This window comes from Brachypodium distachyon, chromosome 2 (assembly GCF_000005505.3).
Source record: "Brachypodium distachyon strain Bd21 chromosome 2, Brachypodium_distachyon_v3.0, whole genome shotgun sequence".
Lineage (NCBI taxonomy): Eukaryota > Viridiplantae > Streptophyta > Magnoliopsida > Poales > Poaceae > Brachypodium > Brachypodium distachyon.
In genome coordinates, this window is record NC_016132.3 from 51,287,912 (window position 1) to 51,298,396 (window position 10,485).

Here is a 10,485-nt window from a genome sequence, read left to right on the forward strand (position 1 = left end):
GATGTATCTATGCGTAAAAAGCGTCCATATACATATAATAGAAAGTCATTTAATATGGGACGAAGGTAGTAATATACATGCGTACGAATAGGATGTGTGTATGCTAACGAAAATTTAACTACTACCTTGTTCAATTGAACTAAAACACTAACAATCCCTCCAAAAAATTAGGATCGGAAAAAGTAATATTTTACAGTTAAAAACACTTAACTAATATTCGTGGTCAAATCAAAGCAACATCCCGGGGCCTATAAATCCTCTCCACTACCCAAAACTGACACCAGAAGACCGGGGCCCCAGGTCACTACACTCGCGGACTCGCCCCCTCTCCAATTGCTAGATCTCCAGCCGCCCCAGGAGTTCCGACGCCTCTCCAATGGCGGTCAAGGTCTATGTCGTGTAAGCATCCGCACCACTGTCTTTCTTCTAGTTAGGTTCCCTGCCCCCTGAAATTTCCCATTTTGCGGAGAAAACATCTGAACAACCTGTTTTCCTGGCATGTCTTGTGTATTCCCATCCAAGATTGGTCCGATGCAACAATTGATCTTGTCTTTGTCTTTGAGTTTTTAGGGCTTACGATATTTTGACAATCCCAATCCCAAAACCCTTTCTGATTTTACTCTTTGGGAATAAATCTTGATATAAAGTCTGAATTCCAATCAGTTAGATGCCGAATGGCTTTGGGTTTCATAGGTTTGTTCGTAGATAAGATCAATAGATTGGCAGATTAGCAGATGTGGTTTGGTCAATAAGCACAGATAATTTGATCGCGAGAGGAGTTAAGGACTGGGAGGACAACTTGGACTTCAATGCTTCAGTGTTGATTTTTGTCTGTCAGGGTCTCAATCATGATGGTAGGTTTTGATCCTGGATGGAATTGATGCGTCAATGGGGCCAAATGGTGGTGGGCTCCGGCGCTAATTGTGCCGCCCTCTTTTCTCACACCTGGGCCACTCTGCCCCATTTTTCCAGTTCCGCTGATTGGCCCCGAAATAAAAATTAGTGACACACCGACAATGTTAGACTAGAGCTCATGGTCTGTATAAGTGGTGCAGCGCTTACATATTTTAATCACAGATTAAGATTTTGAGAAGGAAAATCTTGTGTGATATCTCTATCAACTTCACCCTTCACGAAGGATAGGCCTATGGACTAGTGGTGAGAGCGACATGTTTCTTCATTTTCAGTTAATTTCTCACCCACTGGGTGTCATGCATAGGATGAATTTGCATACACCATAATTTATATGAGAATGGCATGCATACCTGTCTCTGTTAGACTGTTACAAATTTACAATGAACTCAAAGTTATCTTATTATATTATTCTGTACATTCATACTCCCTCCTGTCCATAATAAGTGTCTCAGACTTAGTGCAACTTTGTACTAAATGTGTACTAAATCTGAAACACTTATTATGGAGCGGAGGGAGTACTATTTTAGTTTTTATGGACTTGTACAAACTGCAGTGAAATGTTTATAGTATTCCCCAGAGGATAAATGGTTTCTCTTTTCCAGCTTACCGTTCTGAACATTTCTAGCCTTTTTAGTTATCTTTCGAGTTCCTTACATGCTTATGCGTATCAGATGGTGTTATTAAACTTTGGATGTCACTCCCATCGTGTTGATTTGCACATTTAATTTTTTGACACGTCAAGGGAAATCAAATTTCCTTTTCTGTGATTATGTAGATGTTTCTGTCTTATGATGTGGTTTCCTCTGGAATCCACATTTTTTTAATGAAAAACTAGGAGAGGCTCAGACAGTACGTCCATGTATGCTAGCTCCTATGTTTTTATGAGCTAAAGGCCAACTGGTAGGCAGTACTGAAGTGAAGAGCAGGAAGTTATATAGATTTCTGTATATTTGTGGGTTCTTTGGCACTTGTTAATTCAGGGGTTCAGTTGCATGATGAAATGAAATGTAAAAAGGTTAATAATATGATGAGTAAATGACTTTATGAAATTAAGCAATATCGTTTGGCCTTATGTACTTCATCCATGAATCACATTTTAATATCAAACAATATTTTGGCGCCAAGGCCCTTCGAAGATTGCCACTGCATTCCCGGCTCCTGACTAGCCTCTTTCTCCTGTAGGATAGTGTACTGTTCTTGAGTTTTTTCTCTTCTTTTTTGGCCTTTGCCATTTCTCTTTTGTTCTTCCTTTTCGGTGTTTTTTGAGTTTTGGTGTTGGCTTTGGGCCTTCTTAACTTTCGCCATCTAGGGGCTTCGTCTAATGAAAATGACATGCACTTAGGTGTGGGTTCGAGAAAGAAAAACAATATTCTTATGAGCCAGACATTTTTTTAACTATCTCATGCCTTCTGTTCAGTTTGTTAATTAAATAGTTTCAGTACATAACTAACCGTTGTAGCACTACCAATGGAGGTGTTTATAGGACCTACCTAATGCAAGTTGTATGTTTATCATATTACTTCGGATATGGACTTTTAACTACCAAATTTAGAATTTAGCAACCATGAATTTTGAAGCGTTTAGATATTTCAATGCACTTTACTCCTTGACAGAAAATTTGAATATTGTCGTTCTATGACTTCCTTAATCTTATTAGAGCCCGAGCTGTGATATAATTTGTTGGTCCACTGCATGTGTGTCATGTTTTCTTGAATGAGAGAAAAGTGAACACAACATGCTCCCAGTTATGTTTTCTTTCTCATCATCGGTTATAGTAAAAATAACTTTTTTGTTTTGTTTTCATAGATTGAGTTATTTTCATTACTTGCTAAGTAGTTGATTTATGTGCAAGTATTATGTGATTATATATACATAGGCACCTTTATATATTCTCATCAGATGAGAGAACGGTACCTTTTTATCACCATATAATCCATGCAATGTTTTTTTTATTCCTTGAATCCAAGCATAACTATCGAAATTCTTAAAAGGAAGCAGAAGTAAATAACAAGATCAAGTTGAACAAGAAAAGTAAGTTTTTGTACTTCAGTAACCAGGGCAAACATTTGTAAAAAGTGCTTTGATTCTTGCACAGGTACTACTCTATGTATGGACATGTTGCTAAATTAGCTGAAGAGATCCAGAAAGGTGTCTCATCAGTTGAAGGTGTTGAGGCTAAAATATGGCAGGTTGGTCCATATCATCTTGGATCACAGCAAATATAACTTGTTCGAATTGTTTTGGTAGTGTAAAAATAATGAGTGCAATTTTTGCATGCATGACTCTTATTACCATCTGAAAGGTCCCTGAAACTCTCACTGAGGAAGTACTTGGAAAGATGGGGGCACCTCCGAAGCCTGATGTGCCAATCATCACGCCACAAGAACTCGCAGAAGCAGATGGGATCCTCTTTGGCTTTCCTACAAGGTTTGGCATGATGGCTGCACAAATGAAGGCATTCTTTGATGCAACCGGTGGCCTCTGGAGGGAGCAGAGCCTTGCAGGCAAACCCGCAGGCATCTTCTTCAGTACCGGAACTCAGGGTGGCGGCCAGGAGACTACAGCGTAAGTGTCGTCCCGCATCATCGTGTTAAAACTTAAAAAGAACCTCATATTGAAATATCATCATAAATTGATCTTGTTATCATTTCTTTTCTGGCTACTCTCCTCAGGTTGACGACAGTAACCCAGTTGACTCACCATGGCATGGTGTTCGTGCCAGTCGGGTACACCTTTGGTGCCAAGCTGTTCGACATGGACAAAGTTCAGGGTGGCAGCCCATATGGCGCAGGCACATTCGCCTCTGATGGTTCAAGGTGGCCATCTGAGATGGAACTGGAGCACGCCTTTCACCAGGGCAAGTACTTTGCCGGCATCGCGAAGAAACTCAAGGGCACAGCTTAACCTTGTTGACGCATTTGGCCTCTGCCGTCCGCACATATCGTAAAAAATATATTAAAAATACAACTTCACCATATCGGCAATAGCTTGGTCTGTTCTATTGTGGTGTTTAGAAATTGGTGTATGGCTTTGTGGAACTTATATGTTGCAGCCTGCGTCATATGTATGCTTAATTGATTGTAATTTGGGATTGGATTGTGTTTTGCATTATATATATTGATGAAAAGGTTATTTTGGCTGTTACTCCTGGGTAGAGCAGTACTGTTCTCTTGTCTCAGGGCAACGTACACTACAATCTAATCGCAGTTGAGTTAACATTCTGTCAGATGTCAATCCTAGAAACACTACAATACTATATTAAACCTATTAGTCTCTTCAGGTTAGATCTGACACATTTTTTCGAACTAGTTTGATTAGAGTATTCCGGATCCGGAATGATATTAAAGGCTTCTTTTATTTGCAGGACGAAAAACACACATACAAATAAACGAAAACGTATATTGCGTTGTCGATCAAGTGGATGTTTGATTATACGCTATACCTTGGAAAAATCATAGAAGTCTGTTGGCTTTTTTTAGTCAATGGAGAAGTGCCAAAAATGAAAATGATTGGTACTTATTACTCTGATTCTAAATTCTTGACCCAAATTTGCCCAAATATGAATGTATCTATTCTTAAAAAGCGTCTAGATACATGTAATATTTTGACAACAATTTAGGATCGGAGGGAGTAGTAGTCAAAATCTTAAGGCTAATTATTTAACTAAGGAGGTATATTTTCTATGAAATACTCTCTCCATTTCACAAAAGTTGGCGTATTTTGTTTCGTTAAGACAAGGTTTTGACCAATAATAACTCTATTAATACGTGATTTTACATATATGAAATTTATATTAATAGATTCGTCTTTAAAAGTTTTTTCCAGTAATCATGATTTTGTATCATATAGATTACATATTAGTAATGTAATTTTTGGTCAAAGTCTTGTCTTAACGAAACAAAATACGCAAATCTTTGTGAAATGGAGGGAGTATTCTTTATGAATATATATTGATTTATCTTTGTATATTATAATCCTACAAATTAGTCACCCATATTCTTGGGCAGGATTCATGTAATCTTAGAACATACAGCATTTTTTTTAGGGGAAACATACAGCATATTGTGTGAGCCTAGATACACGGAGTACAAAGCCCATATAGCTACAGTCCTCCCATTCCTGTTGTGGGCCTTTACTTCTAGCGCTGGGCCTTGCATCATTGCATGATCCGAGTCCAAGGTGAATCTGACCTCGACGTTTGTGGGCCTTTACTGCTAGCCTGGAGCGACCCAACCCCCCGCGGTTCAGCAGCTAAAACAAACCGACTTCTTCTGAAGTGAAGCATGTCTCAAGCCTCTGTCGGTTTGGATCAGTCCCTTGCTTGTTCTACGAAGTACGACTGTTCGTACGACTGTTCTCTGCTTCCCCCGCTTCTATTTTCGATATCATGATGCCGGTAAATATTTTGGTGCAATTTTTGGCCGGTCAATTAAAATTCATGTGCGATATTCCACCTTTTTTTTCACTCATTTTCCGATATCGCAACCCCAATTATATGTTTATTAGGTCTATTTTTGGTTGTCGAGAAAAATCCTAATTCTAGACATTTTGGGGGGCTATACCACACATTTTATTTTGAGTTTTAGCCAATCTGGCTATAGCTCACGAAAATGTACGGAAGGGTGATTTCTCCTGAGTGGACAATAACGCCACGAAAATCTACCGGATGAGAATATCAAACAAAAACCCAAAAATCAACCACGGCGGTGATTTTCCCTTAACTGCTAAAAATGGCCTAAAAATGCATATCGGGGTAAAAACTATCGGAAAATCGGCAAAGCCCAAAAACATAGTGGGTTATAGCTCACGAAAACATTAAGAACGGTGATTTCTCTTGACTAACCGGTAACAGCCCAAAAATGTGTACCAGATATTGGAAAATCAAACAGAACCCAAAAAACATGGGTTGTAGCCTACGAAAAAGCCTAGAATAATTTTTTCTCAATCGGACGAAAATGTGTACATGAGGTCATGATATTGAATAATCGGCCGAAAACCCAAAAAAGTGGGCTATAGCCAACTTGCAAGAACACTCGGGACGGTAATTGTTCCTGACCGGCAAAAAAGGATCGAAAACATGTATCGGGGGTCGTCATATCCGAAAATGGGCCAAAACCCAACAAAATGCCTAGAGCGTTGATTTTCTCAAATGGTAAAAAAGCCCCCAAACCCCCAAAAATGTGGGCTAGCTATAAGAAACGAAAACAACCACACCGATGATTTTTCTCGACTCGACAAAAATGGTGCGAAAATGTGTACTGAAGGTCACGATGTCACAAAATTTGTAGAAAACCCCAAAAAAGGTGGGGGCCGCGAAAACCCGCAGAACATAAATTGTTTTAGACTTGCCAAAGAATGGCTCGAAAAACTTGTAAGGGAGTTCAAGATATCAGAAAATCAGCGGAAACCAGGAAAACACGGGCTATTGCCCACGAAATCGCCCAGCGCATGGTGATTTTCTCAATCGGCCAAAGAGGCACGGAACGTGTTTCAATGTTCACGATGTCAGAAAAATCAAACAAGTGTGGAACAAACATAGTCCGCAGCCTAGGAAAATGCCCAAAACGATGATTTTTTCCGACCTGCCAAAAACGACTTGAAAAAGTTTAACGGGGTCCAAGATATCAAAAAATTGGTCAAAAAAAAAGTTGGCTATAGCAGAAAAGCCAAAAGATGAAAAATGTGGGCTGTAGTCCCTGAAAAGGACATAAATGGTGATTTTTTTTCGACTGGCCAAAAATGACCCGAAAAAGTGTACATGGGTTGACCATAACAGAAAACGGTCAAAATTCCAAAAAAATTGTGGGATGTAGCCCATGAAAAAGTCAATAACCGTGAGTTTTGTCGACCAGGCACAAAAGAAGCCCAAAAATATGTACTTGAGTACGATATCAAAAATCGGCCTAAAACCCGGACAAGTAGGCTATAGTTCACGAAACGCTGAGAACAATGTATTTTTCTTGATGGGCCAAAAATTGGCCCAACAAGTGTAACAGGGCCACGATATCAAAGACGAAAGAACAAAAAATATGTAGAAGTAGTCCTAATGGGTCTGCGGAGTGGTATTCTCTAACAAGCGGTGTCGAGTCCGTTATGTTGACGGGCATGCCCATGCCCGTCAGCAGAGACTACTCATGTGTGTGTTTTTACGGTTGAAATTCCTCTAAAAATCTTTATCCAGAGGCCTTTGTTACTCGAACTAATTAATCCCTCATCTATTTGAAATTTTGCTCAGCTACCAAAACATTTTCATCACTCAGACACCAAACCTAACTTTTCATACAACACTATAACATCATTGCGTTCTGTATACACACAGTATGGATGCGGAGCCTCAAATCGGTCTCTCTTCCACCTGTCCCTACATTTTCATATGAGTAATTTAGCCTGTCTTCAATTCGAAGACTAGCCCTGTATCATCACCTCTTACTGGTTAGATGATTGCCCCATGCTTTTCTTCTCAGGCTAGGTACTTAAATTCCGTTTGATGATCACCGTGCACATACATAGATGCGTGTATATCTTAGTACGCTAGCAACACATGTTTTTTGCTTTGATTTTGCTTCAACGCTCTGTGTTATGTTTGTAATTTGCACTTGTACACATTGCTTAATTAGCACGTACTTGTAGTTGCAGCAAGCTAATTAAACTACCTAGTATATCTCTATCTAAATGTGCCTCCAAATGTCGGGTGCCAGAACTCCGGCATCGTCTCGCTCGCCACCGTGTAGGTCGTCGCCACCGGGACAAGGCACAGACCTCGGCTTCGGAGATCTTTCTTTGGCTCACCGGCTTCCTTCGCATTCTCGGATCCCTACTTAGTTAGGAGCAAGAAAATGCCATGAACAAATTAATGCAGCTCCGTAAACATAAATGAATAATTAACATAAGAAACCTTATTTTGTTACCTTCTGCTGGAACTGCTGCATTTGGTTCACATTCTTCAAGTACGGATATGTGAGAGACTGCAGGGATTCGTAGCGTGTACATTATTAGATATTTTTGTTGAATGAACGAAAAATGTCGACGCAGCAACGCAGGGCATGGAATTTTCGGACACTCACCGCAACTTGGTCATGGAGGAACTTGATGTATTCGTTGGCTTCGTGAAGAACCGATGCCGTATCAGTCTAAAGTGCGAATGGATATATAAACGACAAGTTAGGTCATTGTCGATCTCGGACGAGTTTAGTACAAGAGCACTTTTGTTCTCTCCGGTAACTGGAACGGGGAGGAGAGATATCTCAAGGTATATAGGAAGTTGATATATACATACAGAGCAGAAAGAACTAATACCTTTCCAAAAGGCGAGACTAGTTGCTGGAGCGCAGTGATTCTGTCCCCTAGCTTCTCTTTCCTTACCTGCAGCTCGAAAGCACAACACAAAAGAAATTTTTATGCAATCCAAAAGTCATCATCCATCGATGCTCGCAAACAACCACGAGCCATCGATCAAAGCAACAAAAAGGGAGACCCTGAAGTGCAGAAAGAGATCAAAAAGGAAATCTTCTCGAAGTGCGCCGCACCTTAAACGTGGGCAACGGCGACGGTGCCTCGATCCGTGGCCTTTTCGCTGCGGCGGGGGAGTCCGGTTCGTTTTTCCTCGCCGCCGGTGAGCTGGCGCGTTCGGCAGACTGCAGGCCGGAGGAGAAACTGAGGTTACATATTGACGAAACCCTAGCTATATATATATACGTACGCGACTAGCTAGCTAGTGGTCATTGGTCAATCGGTCGTGTATTCATGTGCTTAATAATTACCTTCGCCATGAGGGTGTTGGGGCTGTAGCTGGTCTTGGGTTGTAGGGCTTGCAAGAGAAGCTGCGAGGACAAAGGGCCACCCCCGAAAGGCATGTAGCCGCCGCCGCCGCCGGACAAGTACTGAAGCTGCTGTGCACCGCCGCCCTGCATCTGCGTAGACAACTGTATCGCCTGGGCGTCGTAGCTCGCAGTGGACTGGCACTCCCCGAACATCGAAGTGTTAGAAGCCTCGGCGGCGGCGTCGAACATGCCTTGTTGCAACGCCGGCGCCGTGCCGTACGGGGACGACGATGCTGCTGCAGCAGGAGGTGCCTGGTCTAGCAAGCTGAAACCATGGCTCATGTTCCTGAACGGGTTATTATTCATCACGGTATCGTCGGCCGCCGACTGATGAGCTCGAAACAAGGGCCTCGAGGAGGTCGTAGACGCCGGGCCCATGGCGTCTTGAAGCACGGCTTGGAAGCTCGCGTCGCTTCTCCCGCTCCTGGAACCGATCATGCATCCAAAGGACGTTTTAGTTTTAGCCATCGATGCGCCCGGCGGCCGGGCGTGTGATGTGGAAGCTAGATGGAATTGAGGGAACTTACAAGAAGGCGTGCGTCCAATCCATGTGTGGATCTCCGAGCGAGGAAGCGGCATCGGATGAAGGCTGATGAGTGGTGGCACAGCTGCTCCTGTGGGGATCTTGGAAGGTTATTGAGCTCGTCGACTCCGCGGCGGGGGACGTCCAGCCGCATGCGGCTGCGTGACCGGTGTCCATGAGTGGCGCGGCCGTGCACGCCGACGTGCCGTGGCTCCTCTGAGAAGTACTACTGCTCCACCACTCGTCGGCCATGGATCCCGGCCCTTTGTCGTCGCTTGTTGATGTGGGTGATGTTTCGCTTGTTGATGTGTTTAGTAGTAAGTTGGGTGGAACGAGGGGAAAGTGGAGGAATCTGGGTATATATGTAGGCGAAACATATGGTGTGTTGTACCATCGAAACTAGTGGACTTGTATAAGGGAGTCTGACTTTTCGAGGGGGACAAAAGAGAGTTGCTAATGCCATCAGGGTCTTACTTTTTCCTTCTTATTCTTATTTTTATTTACTTATGTGTATGTTGACAAGAATATCTCAAGTTGATCATTTAAGCTAGCTAACTTGGCTCTATTTGGCACCACGTTGCATTGCTCAGAACACTGGTTGTTAAACTATTATATTTTGTAAGGCTCTACCCTCTTTAAGATAGTTAATTTGTGACACATAATTTACCCTTTTTGGAAAATATTCCTTTGCTTGCCCCATTTAAGAAACCTTTGACAGGTCATTACCCTTTTTACGATTGTTTTTGGCCATGCTAGCAGAGTGAACCCACATGTCAGGCTTACGTGGCACGCCCACGTCGGAGGTGTATCTCCTGAATACGCTTCTGACCAAGTTGGAAATTTGGGCGAGCCTAAAATTCTGAAGCTCACCAAAATCTGGTATTATCTCGATCGAAATTCATTGAATCTAGATGAATTTTGACAAGACTTATATATATTGTAGGATTTAAATTTTATTTGAATCCTGGTTGTGTGGCCCCAAAGGCCTGGCCTATGTGGCCACTAAGTGTGTTCGGTCGCCTGCCGATCTGTGGCTTAACCAACTTGAGCACGACTATTGGAAATTTCAAATTTTCGGTGGGAAATAAAATTTCCACCTTGAAATATTGAACTAGATCCAAACAAAATGTAAACCCTGGCATATAGGTTTGATCAAAGTCAGAATAAATTCAATTAATTTTGGTCGTGATAATGCCAAAATGATTTTGTAAAAGTTCTTTGAAATTT

The 10,485-nt window shown here is 41.9% G+C and overlaps 2 protein-coding genes across 2 annotated transcripts; one reads left to right on the top strand and one right to left on the bottom strand.

Annotated features, from left to right (window-relative positions):
* Positions 1-243: 243 nt before the first annotated feature.
* On the top strand, positions 244-4,059 carry LOC100829171 (NAD(P)H dehydrogenase (quinone) FQR1). The gene is made up of 4 exons (XM_010234140.3): positions 244-399; positions 3,011-3,104; positions 3,218-3,480; positions 3,588-4,059. Exons 1-4 carry the CDS (start codon positions 377-379, stop codon positions 3,817-3,819), a joined length of 612 nt encoding a protein of 203 aa, XP_010232442.1. The 5' UTR covers positions 244-376; the 3' UTR covers positions 3,820-4,059.
* Positions 4,060-7,185: 3,126 nt separating this feature from the next.
* Positions 7,186-9,636, bottom strand: LOC100822020 (transcription factor bHLH123). Its single transcript, XM_003567141.4, has 7 exons — positions 9,263-9,636; positions 8,676-9,159; positions 8,442-8,549; positions 8,212-8,277; positions 7,980-8,045; positions 7,824-7,880; positions 7,186-7,729 (listed from the first exon to the last, which is right to left on the bottom strand). Exons 1-7 carry the CDS (start codon positions 9,508-9,510, stop codon positions 7,580-7,582), a joined length of 1,179 nt encoding a protein of 392 aa, XP_003567189.1. The 5' UTR covers positions 9,511-9,636; the 3' UTR covers positions 7,186-7,579.
* Between the last annotated feature and the right edge of the window lie 849 nt (positions 9,637-10,485).

Bases quoted from the DNA above. Each gene is read 5' to 3' on its own strand.
- LOC100829171 (XM_010234140.3), top strand. From the start codon at position 377: ATGGCGGTCAAGGTCTATGTCGT. The intron at 3,105-3,217 runs GTTGGTCCATAT...ACCATCTGAAAG, and splicing joins TTGAGGCTAAAATATGGCAG to GTCCCTGAAACTCTCACTGA. The intron at 3,481-3,587 runs GTAAGTGTCGTC...TACTCTCCTCAG, and splicing joins GGCGGCCAGGAGACTACAGC to GTTGACGACAGTAACCCAGT.
- LOC100822020 (XM_003567141.4), bottom strand. From the start codon at position 9,510: ATGGCCGACGAGTGGTGGAGCAGTAGTACTTCTCAGAGGAGCCACGGC. The intron at 9,160-9,262 runs GTAAGTTCCCTC...GATCGGTTCCAG, and splicing joins GATTGGACGCACGCCTTCTT to GAGCGGGAGAAGCGACGCGA. The intron at 8,046-8,211 runs GTATTAGTTCTT...TTCGCACTTTAG, and splicing joins TAGTCTCGCCTTTTGGAAAG to ACTGATACGGCATCGGTTCT.